This window comes from Haliotis rufescens, unplaced genomic scaffold, assembly GCF_023055435.1.
Source record: "Haliotis rufescens isolate VD_foot unplaced genomic scaffold, xgHalRufe1.0.p SCAF_3, whole genome shotgun sequence".
NCBI lineage: Eukaryota > Metazoa > Mollusca > Gastropoda > Lepetellida > Haliotidae > Haliotis > Haliotis rufescens.
Genome location: NW_025964001.1, coordinates 60,319,424 through 60,332,726, shown reverse-complemented (window position 1 = coordinate 60,332,726; position 13,303 = coordinate 60,319,424). Strand labels below are relative to the sequence as shown.

Genomic DNA, 13,303 nt, shown 5'->3' with positions numbered 1-13,303 from the left:
GGTCTGTTGATGTCTCACCAGCGTTATGTGGGCTTCCTTGCAGTGAAGACCACACCATATCCTGCGCTGTTAACAACTGCCGCCCCTCTCAACTGCCGCCATTCAGCGTATGGTTGTTGTAAAGATGGCTACACCACAGCAGAAGACGAGTACCACAGCAACTGTGATGGTCAGTGTTTCTAGCATCCAACTTAAATCTGGACAAAAGTTCATATACCGTACAACTTCCATGCACATGGTCATCATAGAACCGTAGATCATATATACTACTCAAAAGAAGTTAAGGACCACCCATGACGGATAACTATAATGATATAAAAGTATTTGTCATCCTTAACTTCTTTCAAGTGGTATACTTTCAGAGCTGGATTGTAGCATACCGTATTCGACGTAATAAGCGCCCCGCCCTTTTAAGCGCCCATGGCGATAATTGCTAACATATTAGCTAGTGAACAATCCCAATTAGCACTCTTTCCAATTGATCAATGTACACAAGACTTATTTATTCGTGTATAATACGCAATCGTGTGTTATATGCACCCTTAATTATGGGCAGTTAAAATCTGGAAAAATATATCTGTTGTACATAAACATTTCAGGCTGTCAGCATAAACCACAAAATTTATCTTTCAACTCTGTTTTTTTCACCAAAATAATATTCTAATAAGAGCCCCCTATTTCTAATTTTGAGAGTGCCCTGGGCGCTTATTACGTCGAATACGGTAACTTAATTGTGTTTCTATTTAGTAATTCTGACACTTATTTCAGATGGTCCAAATGTTATTGAGCGACGGAAAGGCGAGGACTATGAGATTCTAGTACGCCCTGATAAGGATGTCCTCATAAACTGTCGGATACATCGCACGGATCGAGACATAGTCACGTGGTACAGAGACAGGTATGATGCCAATGTAGCAGGGCGTGGAGTCATCCCACAGATGACATCCTTACCTTGTCAGCTTGCTGACGGGGTTAACCTCTTTGGTCATGTGGACAAGGCGTCCGACCTCTGATCAGAAGGTCAGTGGTTCGAATCCCATCACAGGACTCGGAAATTTTATGGCCGCTAAATTAGGGCCCAACGTGGGGCTGAGCACGTTCATATTAAGTTTGAGCAAAATAAGCCTCAGTACCCTACTATGCGGCCAGGGACGTGCCTTCTGTTGATGGGGGAGTATGTAGCTGGGCGTGGAGTCATCCCACAGATGACATCCTTACCTTGTCAGCTTGCTGATGGGGTTAACCTCTTTTTCATGTGTACAAGGCGTCCGACCTCTGATCAGAAGGTCCGTGGTTCGAATCCCATCACTGGACTTTTATGGCCGCTACACCAAGAACATCCTAATGGAGTCACTGCAGAATGTTTCTCTTATTTCAAGGACGAAAGCAAATAGCCGTATAGCGAATGGTCCGTTTAAATCACTGTACAGATTATGCTAAAATATTGTTCTGAAATAAGAATGATTGTGCTTTCTGTCTGGTAGGTTTGTGGTTCAGACTGGCTACAGGAAAATGATTATGCCCTCTGTCTGGTAGGTTTGTGGTTCAGACTGGCTACAGGAAACTGATTATGCTCTCTGTCTGGTAGGTTTGTGGTTCAGACTGGCTACAGGAAACTGATTATGCTCTCTGTCTGGTAGGTTTGTGGTTCAGACTGGCTACAGGTTCACCCTCTTCAACAATGGCTCCCTGTGGATCAAGAACATCAAAGAAGACGACACTGGAATATACAGCTGCCAGGTTGCCCGAGGGAATGACGTACCACAGATTGAAAGATATAATGTGCAAGTCCGAGGTGAGGCCCTTGGTTCAGTATTCAACTGAGCAGTGGAAATAAGGAGGAACTAAATCCCCCATTTCCTTTCACTCACTTCTATCTCCCTGCATCTTCTTCTATCCTACTAGGGGGCACGAGTGGCCCAGTCGTCTAAGGCGCTGCGATTCGCTGTGCAGAGTTGCGTTCCTTGGGCACGCCAGAAACCTATGATTGTGGGTTCGAATCCCGATTCGCTCAAATTATGTTTCTAGGTTTGTCAGCACCATACCCATGCTCGTGGGTTTCACCGAAGTGGTAAACGTCTCAGACCTGCATCACTTTGGGCTTTCCTCCCACATTAAGCTGACACGCCGCGATATAACTGGAATACTGCGTTAAACCCAACTCACTCACTCTATCCTACATGTAGGACTATCTGCCCTTAATGCCCACTTTTCTATATTGCAGTGGCTACATCAGGGTTACAATTGGTCTTCAGCAACCCATGCTTGTCATAAGAGGCGACTGGTTGGAATGGGTATTCAGACTTGCTGACTTTTTTTATTCATGTCTTCATATCCCAGTTGCGTAGATTGATGCTCATGACATTAACCACTGATTTGTCTGGTCCAGACTTGATTATTTCCAGACTGGCATCATATTGCTGATTGAATTGTTAAACAACAAACAAATAAAACGTCATTGCAGTGCCTCTGCGAATCCTGCCATCTCCAAAGGTCATCAAGATAAGGCCCGGAGACAATGCCTTCCTGCACTGCCAGGTGTATGGCCAACCAACACCAACCATCACATGGTTGAAGAATGGCCGCCCTGTGATGAGCACGGGCCACTTCAGGGCCTTTGAAAATGGCACCCTGATAATCATGCAGACCCAGGACTATGACGCCGGGCAGTACGAGTGCCAGGCAGAGAACGGGGTGTCCACCATGGCCAAGAAACAAGTACAACTCTTAATTAGAGGTATGCATTCAACGTCTAATGAGCTTTCGGTCACTTGATTGTTCATCTTCAGTTTTTTGAAAATTTCGATAACAGTTACAATATTTCCAAAGCCTTAAGTATTTGAGACGTTTTCACACTAGGATGTTTTTGAGAATGTTGAAAGACTTATCACTCCTAACATTTTAAGAAATGTTTTGCATCTTTCCTCTGAACTTACATTTAACATTAGCAGACTGTAGTTGAGTTGCTGCATGTCACTAGCAGTTCAAGAGCATGCATGAAGGAAGCTTTGTCATTATTTCATTCTTGTTTGGGATTTTTGACTGTGTTTTCATTACCTAGAACGTGTTAGAGCCAAACTGGATCCATACAAAGGGAAGGTGATGGAGGGAGGAACTGTCCGTTTACGATGTACAGGAAGTGGCTATCCCAGACCCACAATTCACTGGGAGAGGGATGGAAAGGAACTCACTAGCGACAATAAAATCTCAATAAGTGGTCGAGAGTTGGTAATACGTAGTGCTACTATTGACGATTCTGGAATATATACGTGTGTGGTGAAAAACTCGCGAGAGGAGGCGAGTGCGGTCACCATAGTGCAAGTAGTGATGCAGCGTAAGTACCAAGCAGCACAAGGAGGTTTGTTTTGCAGGAATCTCATCCGGATTACAAGTAATGTCATTCGTTTCAATGCATGTTGGAATAACTGCCAGTTGAATGAATCTTAACATGCCAATTCTTTCCTCAATTAGCGAGAGTCAGTGCCTCGACAATGCTTTTCACAGAAAGTGTGCATGTGACAATGCTTTTACTGAACAATGACATGCAGGTTGAAGTTCGTCTCCTACCTAAATCCTTACAAACTACAAATTAGTTTCTACAGTTTGATCAAGCTATTTAATAGGCATGCCAAATTTGACCCTATCACCACTGATAACAGTTCAAAACCTTTTACCTACTACCTACTGCATGAGGATCTGTTTGTCTTTTTTAATACTATGAGTGCGAGGAAATTGTTCTGATGGACCATTATCTGCCTGTGAGAGTGAAAAGTGGCTCACTGCCCCCTCTGACTCCTAGTGAGCAGCCTACCTCAACCTCAACATTCATCAACCCCCACATTCATCAACCCCCACATTCATCAACCCCACATTCATCAACCTCCACATTCATCAACCCTAACTTTTTTCAACCCCCACATTCATCACCCCCCCCACATTCATCAACCCCACATTCATCAACCTCCACATTCATCAACCCTAACTTTTTTCAACCCCCACATTCATCAACCACCACATTCATCAACCCAACATTCATCAACCACCACATTCATCAACCCCACATTCATCAACCCCCACATTCATCAACCCCCACATTCATCAACCCCCAAATTCATCAACCCAAACTTTCATCAACCCCCACATTCATCAACCCCCACATTCATCAGCCTCCACATTCATCAACCCCCACATTCATCAAACCCCACATTCACCAACCCCCACATTCACCAACCCCCACATTCACCAACCCCCACATTCATCAACCCCCACATTCACCAACCCCCACATTCATCAACCCCCCCATTCATCAACCCTAACTTTTATCAACCCCCACATTCATCAACCCCCACATTCATCAACCCCAACTTTCATCAACCCCCACATTCAACAACCCCCAAATTCACCAACCCCCACATTCATCAAACCCCACATTCATCAACCCACCATTCACCAACCCCCACATTCACCAACCCCCACATTCACCAACCCCCACATTCATCAACCCCACATTCATCAACCCCCACATTCATCAGCCCTCACATTCATCAACCCTCACATTCATCAACCCCCACATTCATCAACCCTAACTTTCATCAAACCCCACATTCACCAACCCCCACATTCATCAACCACCACATTCATCCCCCTCAACCACCACATTCATCCCCCTCAACCCCCACATTCATCAACCCTTGTCCCAGGTAATCATGGGATATTTTGTCCTAGGTTGACATGATGACAACAACAAATCTTCCAGCCTAGTTTCTTAGTTATAAGATGATATCAAGACATCACTGCCTTTCCTTCATGAACACGTAGTTAAGACATGAGTTGTCTCTGTTTCAGAAAATTCAGGAGTTTGTGAAGATAAACTCCCGATGATGAAGTGCAAGATGATCCGGACAGCCAGATTGTGTGGACACAGAAGATTCTCTAAAATGTGTTGTGCATCATGCAAACATCAGCGTTTCCGCTGAGTTTGCTCGATGACCATAGAGTTAGATGATGCTCTTCAATGGAACATACAAGAGGTTAAGCTGCTACCACAAGACACAAGATGGCCAACTACAAACGTGGTGCCGAGATATGCACAGCACCAGAAGTACCCCTGATGTGTATGAGTGATCAAGTGGTGGTTTGGTCATACAGCATAGCAAAATGTCTTGACACCTTAAGTGTAATATGTCAAGTCTTTTAAAGAGAGAACATAATAAATTGCGACTATTGGCTTGTACAGAATCTGAGTGTTTATAATGGACTGAATATAGAATGTGTACCTCTCAACTCTAATCACTAGCAGTGTTGACAAATGTGCATACTACACAAGTTAAAGAACACCCGATTTTTTTATATGACTATAGTTAATCTGTCATGTCTGAACTCGTTTTTTTCTCAGTTTACCAGTTCAGCAGTGACAGCGTGAATGTGTGGGATGTAACCGAAAGCCTGAAAATATCCATCCTCTCAGTAAATGAAGTGATGTTTTAGATTTGATGGTATGACAGAGTGCAGTATTGTAGTCTCTTCTCTTGGACTGGCCTCCTCTCAGGAACTCTTCGTGTCTCTTTACAAAACACCTCATCAGCCTAGCTGCTTGTGCTCCTCCATTGTTTAACATAATACACATGTGATGACTTTCACCCATTCTGTTTTCTGATTAATCCATTGTTATTAGTCCTCTGCCGATGACTGTGGGTTCGAATCCCGGTTCGCCCCAGGTGTGTCAGCACCATACCGTGTTCGTGGGTTTCACCGAAGTGGTAAACGTCTGAGACCTGCATCACTTCGGGCTTTCCTCCCACATTAAGCTGACATGCCGTGATATAACTGGAATACTGTTAAAAGCGGCGTTAAACCCAACTCACTCACTATTAGTCCTCTGATATGTTCATTGTTATTTGTTTCCCCACACAACAGGACTTGTGAATAGAGAGTACCTAGACAAACCCAGACATACTGGTGCTAGATCCAATTTCTAACAGGTGTACATTTGACATGAACAACTGCAATGTGTACATCGACTTACGTGACTGCATTTACCCAATCCATACAAGACAACTGTTTAGCGACCATCCAGATCAACATGCATCTATACTACTCCAAAAAGTTAAGGACAACCTGATTCTTTCATATTACTATGGGCGCTGGGGTAGCCTAGTGGTTGAAGTGTCGCTGAAGACCCGGGTTTGATTCCCCACATGGGTACAATGTGTGAAGCCCATTTCTTGTGTCCCCTGCTGTGATAATGCTGGAATTTTGCTAAAAGCAGCATGAACGACTGACTCACTTGCTCATATTACTGTATTTAATCAGTCATGCTATATCTATGCTATATCTGCCATGACAGATTAACTACACTAACATGAAAGATTCGATTGGTCCTAATATTTTTTAGTAGTATATAAACCATTTAACATATAATGTGCCATGTGCCAGAGAAGATTGTTTAATGTTGCTCACCCCAAACATCCTGGATTTGGATGAAGTGGATACTTGTCTGCTTGTCCAAGGTGTTGACAATACAGGGAACTGTCATTGTATAGCCTTCTACCTCTAGCATCATTTCTACCAATCAGGAGTGCTGAAGTGTACATATTAATTTACTGCAAACGTTGTACCACGGAATTCAACATGATCATCTTTCCAAAAAGCCCATTAAATAGATCTCTTGCTTTTTTAGATCACCAAAGTTTGTTTTATACATGCTAATCAACCAAGGCTACCAATATTAGCCTCAATAATTGGACCTGACCTCCTTAAGGCTAAAAAAAATAATAGTCTTGGTTCTCAGGCATGCCTGCATCATCATAAAGTTTGCCTCACATTTCGTTTTTTATTTCCATTTTAGAAAAAAACAAAAAATCTTTTAATATTCCAAGTCCAATGGTAGTCCAATACTGTATTCCAGTATTTTACTCATCAAGGAATACATTTATGTAGGGAGGCCCTTTCCCAGGTTGATTGAACACAACTGTTTATTTGGTGACACAGCTGTTTATTTGATTACATACTAGTTTGAACAACCAACAACAAATTAAAAAATCACCGCCCACCCGTACTATATTTTCAAAAGCCACTGCCTGAGAACCAATTTTTTTTTTTTAAGCCTAAGGGAGCAACCATTTCACTTTCAGGGAGGGGCAAAGACATGGGTGTTTGCTTTGAGATAAGCATTGATATTTGAATGTTCAGAGCTCCATTATTTCTTGTAACATAAACAGGTGCTATAATTTATTTTTTGGTAAAATAAATAAAAATAACAAACTTTATACTTTGTATACTTTAATATAGTCATCTTAAAGGTTAGAAGAAAAGGGCACACCATTTTTTCCCAACAATGTGAGGCATATGTAAAATTCCCCGAAAATATAATGCTTGCTCCTTCACTCCTAGTTGGCAAATGGGACATACCTGGTAGATGAAAGCTATGCCTGAAGGATGAGACGCCTGCATCGGGGATGTGAAATGCATGTGTACTGTAAAAGTGTGTGGGTGTCCATTCTGATGTGTGGTGGGCGGTCGGGTAGCCTAGTGGTTAAAGCGTTTGCTCGTCACGCCGAAGATCCGGGTTCTATTCCCGACATGGGTACAATGTGTAAGGCCCATTTCTGGTGTCCGCCGCCGTGACATTGCTGAAATATTGCTAAAAACGGCGTAAAACCCCACTCACTCACTCTGATGGGCGGAGTCCCCATCTTCACACGTCCATCTGTTGAATGCATCATGATAGTCATCACTATCCTGAATAAGCATGCTATCCTCTCAATAATTTACATATACATAACACCAAAGATGTTCAGACTGCACCTGTAGTTAGACAGCCGTGATCTATACAATGTCTGTGGCATCATTACATCTATTGCTCTGAAGACTGTTACTGTTTATCCAAGACGTACAAGTTTAGACATATTAAAAATAACATTATTCTCATATAAATAGTGTGAACGTCAGCCCCACCAAATAATGTTGTTCACAATTAGCTGGCAATATGCTTTATATCCAGTTAAGATTGAAAGTTACATCTAATCATTGATCCCATTTGTGTTCATTCTGGGAGAAAAGACCCAGAATTCTCACATTTTGTAAATTTTTCAAGTTTCTGCTTTCCAAACTGTTCCACTAAACAATGGCCAAAAGATTTTGAGCAAAAGTTTAGTGCTTATCAATACTAACTGACAAATTCCCTATTCAATTACCCAATGGTTAGTCCAATATGTCTGAAAGCCAGTCTGGCTTTTTGCATGCATGTGTCGATGACTGCCAACAGTTCTGCACTTACATCTACAGAATACTGAGTGCGGACGTAGATATGTTTATTTTGAAACAAGCTGTATTTATACTGTTTTTACTCACTTTATATATAGATGTTGGTCTCTTAGATTTGTTGTCGCTGCAAGTAAATATCTTCCATTTCTTATTTGTTGTCTTGTCTTTTATTGCACACATTGCCCATTGGATGTAGACTCCATACGCCCCCCAGCTTGCCCAGTTGAAAGTGGTGTGTGAGTGGGTGAGTGAGTTGGGTTTAACGCCGCTTTTAACAGTATTCCAGTCATATCATGGCGTGTCAGCTTAATGTGGGAGGAAAGCCTGAAGTGATGCAGGCCTCAGACGTTTACCACTTCGGTGAAACCCACGAGCACGGGTATGGTGCTGACAAACCTAGAAACATAATCGGGGTGAACTGGGATTCTAACCCACAATCATAGGTTTCTGGCGTGCCCAAGGGACGAAACTCTGCACAGTGAATCGCGGCGCCTCAGACGACTGGGCCCCCCGTGCCCCCCAGTTGAAAGTGGCTCTCAACATAACTCTTCCTTGGGGTGAGTTGGTTTTAACGCCGCTTTGAAGATTATTCCATGTTTACATCAGCTTAATGCAAGAGTATAGCCCAGGTTCCAGATGTTTACCACTGAGGTGAGGTGAAATTGGGTTTAACGTCTCTTCCAAGATTATTACACTTTTATAGCGAGGTGCATGTACACATGTGTGTGTGTGTGTGGGGGGGGGGGCTGCTTGGACTAGTCCGGACTGATGCCGATTTATAGTGCTAGCACACTGAGATACCATGCCACAGTTTAACATGAATACCCCACTCAGACACAGTATACTGACTCCGAGCCGACCAGTCCTTGTTTTAGCCCCTAATGCTGAGCGCAAGACAGGGTAACAACAAGTACCATCTTTGAACGTCTTTTGGTATGACACGGCCGGGGATCGAACCCCTGACCTTCCGCTGTCCGGGCAGCGCTCTACCACAAGACCACGGAGGCAGTCCACCACTTTGGTAAAAACCCACGAGCACGGGTATAGAGCTGACAAACATGGAAACAAACTGGGATTCGAAGAGAGTCATAGGTTCCTGGCATGCCCAAGGGACACAACACAGATAATTGCAACGCCTCATTTATTTGGGGGCAAAAGAAAGTATACCAAGTTTGTTTTCTTGTGTAACATAATTGAAAATTGAAAGAACTGTTGTTAAATTTGATTGTCTATTTAACCATCACATATTCCTGCAACATTTTGTAAAAAGTAAAATGTGGCTTTCCTGGAACAGTTTATAAAAAGTAATCTGTGGCAGGGTAATCTTGTGAAAAATATATAGATTAAATGAAAACTTGGGAAAGAAATGAATTTGCGACCAAATGACCCCTACAATATTTGAAATGTTGCAAATTTATTGATTTTAAATGAAACATATTTTAAAAAAAACAACATATAGAAGTATTCTTTGAATGCTGACTTAGCACCAGTCTAGTCCATTGTTTTAATATAATATCTCTAACTTACATATTTTCAACTGAAAACCAAACATGATGAAATCAACTGAGAGGTATAGATTCTTGTCTTTTTAACAGTGACAATTTCTCACTCCTAAGATCAAAATCAACAACCAATCAACATGCCTCTCCAGAACGTGATTTTTTGCAGAAAAAAAGTGGTTTTCATAAGTATTAAGCAGGGGATGGAAGAGGTACTGGTAATACCACCGCTCATGTCAAACCTGAAAGAACAGTATAATCTGACTGTACGCCTACATTTAGCGTTGTCACTTTCACTGCACTAACCGGACTAAAAACAAGGTGGTGAAGAGGTCAAAGGCATATATCATAACATACTCTTTAAAAAAGTAGGGGATACAGGGATATAACTTTAGTAATAGTTGTATGATAATAATGAACGAATTGGGAACACACTACAACTGGAGGTGAAGCATGACGGTAGATTGTATGACGGCCAACGATCTTGAAGGATGATGGGGGTAATATGGGCAATTTCAAAGTTGAGGTTTTTGGATCAGTAGTACGTAATACTGCCACGATTTGTCAAACATTCATTCACATGACAAGGCATACTGCGTAAGAGTCTCCCAGTGGAGATTTAAGGGAGTCTGTCCCACTCCTCTTGCAGCACCTTGCCAAGTTCAGCCATCGTGGTCGGCGACCTATGACGTCGCACACGTTCCAGACATGTTCAATGGGGGATTGGTCTGGGCTCATTGCTGGCCATTCTATGGATGTTGGGCTGCTGGATGTGAGCATTGACGATTCATGCATGAGCACAGGCGTTGTGGTCCTGAAAGACGAAAGATCCCTTGCAAACGAGACAACAAAGGGTGTCAGAATGTTGTCCCAATAGTACTGTCCAGTGACCCTTCCTTGCACAATATGGAGTGGGGTTCGGTGTCACCCCACAGAAAAACAGATCCATTGCCACAACCTTCATGAGGTCTCGGGTTGACATTAGCTTGACGATCGTTTCAACATCACCAGACACAACGATGCCTATCAAGGAAGTGCAAAGTGAATCAGGACTAATCGGAAAACATGACGTCACCTGCGACTATTACCCCAGTTTCAACGTTATGTACACCAATGAGTATAGAATGGATTGGTTGGTTGGTTGTTTTACGCTGCACTCAGCAATATTCCAGCTCTATGACGCTGGTCTGTAAATAATCGAATCTGGACCAGACAACGCAGTGATTGATATGAGCATTGATCCACGCAATTGGGATGATGACATGCATCAACCAAGTCAGAAAGCCTGACCACTCAATCCCGTTAGTCGCCTCTTACGACAAGCATAGTCGCCTTTTACGACAAGCATGGGTTGCTGAAGACCTATTCCACCCAGATTTTAGTATAGAATGGAATAATGATTCACTTGATAACTGACAATGCACTGTACCCTGTATTGTTGCATTGGGAGTTGTCTTTGAAGGATTTTGTGGTCCAAAATGACCCAAACAAGTTTAAAAGGGTTGAATCTGGACTGTGTAGAGTACAAGGAATTTGTGTTTTATTATGCTGCAGAAATGTTACATCATCATCATGTTGTTGAGGCCATTTAACACTTGAGATGCTGAGATGTGGTCGTCATAAAGAGGTACAGCAGCATGATCCAAGATGTCTCGCTGGTAATAATCGTGGGTTTGGTCATCCGGCACTGTTGCAAAGTGAACTTATCCAAATGAAAGTGCTGTATACACTGAAACAATCCTTACAGTTGTGACTGACTTGATAAATGACATACACAAGGAGTAAGATTAAAGATTTTATTCCCCTCATCGCACTTGTATACAGTGGGTGTAGAGCAGGAGGGTAATACCAGATGACATACATTGTACGTCATTCTGAATGTATATATGGTATGTACGTACACACAGACAGACTGACACAGTGGATAGTGGGGTGGTGCTATCACACTCTGATACATCTCATACAACATTCATTCAGCGGACACCCGCTACACATACAGCTGGGTTGGTCACACACAAGTCAATCTTTGCGTCTTCTGCTAAGTGTCGTCACACCAATGCCAAGGTTACCCACACTGGTGTGTCATGCAGAGCAGGGATTCGTGTCACACCATGACATCAGATAGAAGCAGGGGGACATTTTTGATGCACAATGATATTTTGATTAAAAATCTTGAATCTGAATAAAATCTAATCTAAATGATAGGTACTAACCCAAACACTTAATCTAAAATTTCCTTGAATTGATTCTTTAAAACTGAGTTTCTCAGATTCATGAACAAATAAAGAGGAATATAATTCCTATATATACACCTCATAATCAAAGAACATCTTTAAGATTAGTACATGCTACTAAACAGTCAGTGACAGATATTTCAAAAATTGTAGTCTAGTTAGAAATTGAAATTGACACCTACCTAAATATAATTTGATTTCCCAGCTGCTGTTTATACAGTTGGTGCTTGCCCTACTCCTTGATACGAATCACAGCGGTCATAAGAGCATTTAACAATGAAGGCAGGGGGAGGATGAATTTACACCAGTTCTCTGACACCACAGTTGTGAGAATGGCATGGTCTTACTGTCCAGGACCCACTTGCACAAAGCGATCTTAGCGCTAAGACCATCGTAACCCTATGTTAAAGTATGGGAGTTACGACCATCTTAGCGCTAAGATCGCTGTGTGCAAGTGGGCCCAGTAGCAACAAGACAGGAGGGCTGGGCAGCGGTGTAGTGAAGACTTGGGACAGGCGCCTAGCGGCTCCTGGAGCCTGGCAACGGAGAGATTCATTATCCTCTACACTAACATGGACTAGAGAAGCAGTGGCTACAGCAACACATTGTACATGACACACAGCACAATACCCAGGAACATATAGACAGCATTGAGCTCCACACACGACTCCTAGTCACACATCCAGCTGAACGTACGTACGGACAACTGTTGTCTCTCTCCAATTTCTCACAATAACATTATGCATCTCATAAATAGAAGAGAGTAGGACAAAGTAAACAAATACTACAACACATTAATTTCTAGGGTTTCCAATAATGCTTTACTGAAGACTTTCATTAGACTAAGACTAAGCAGACAATATTTTGCCTACGAGTTAAATCATGTGCTTTCATCCAGGAAGTGCAACACTTAATATAGTTATCTTGCTGTGACAAGTGCATTGAGCTAAAAACTAACAAAGTTAGTTCTAACCAAACTGTTAATCTGCTTCAATGCGAGATCCTACTCAGCATGAAATAATACAAGAAAACAGAAAACAAGAAGTCCTTTCTGTCCCGACTGTCCAATCTTCAGATTGCACTCACTCCATTAGTAGTACACCATCCTGAAGCCTCACAGACCTCTCATCTCCTTCATACTGCACAGTTCAGCTGGTTATCTGGTCTGTCTATTTGCATTTGGTTAACATCAAGTCAATATTGGTTAAAGTTATCACTCCGGAGCCAATCCGTGTCCCTGAAGTAACCAATCAGAGTGAGTGGGTGAATTTGGTTTAACGCCGCTTTTAACAGTATTCCAGTTAT

The 13,303-nt window shown here is 42.3% G+C and overlaps 1 protein-coding gene across 1 annotated transcript in view; it reads left to right on the top strand.

Annotated features, from left to right (window-relative positions):
• The window catches only part of LOC124132412 (papilin-like), a 48,505-nt gene extending 40,089 nt beyond the window's left edge, over positions 1-8,416 (top strand). The window contains exons 20-25 of the mRNA XM_048403468.1: positions 44-169; positions 769-898; positions 1,641-1,795; positions 2,465-2,737; positions 3,062-3,334; positions 4,846-8,416. Of these exons, the coding sequence (XP_048259425.1) occupies positions 44-169; positions 769-898; positions 1,641-1,795; positions 2,465-2,737; positions 3,062-3,334; positions 4,846-4,976 (1,088 nt within the window). The 3' untranslated portion in view covers positions 4,977-8,416. The remainder of the gene's footprint in view (positions 1-43; positions 170-768; positions 899-1,640; positions 1,796-2,464; positions 2,738-3,061; positions 3,335-4,845) is intronic.
• Positions 8,417-13,303: the final 4,887 nt, after the last annotated feature.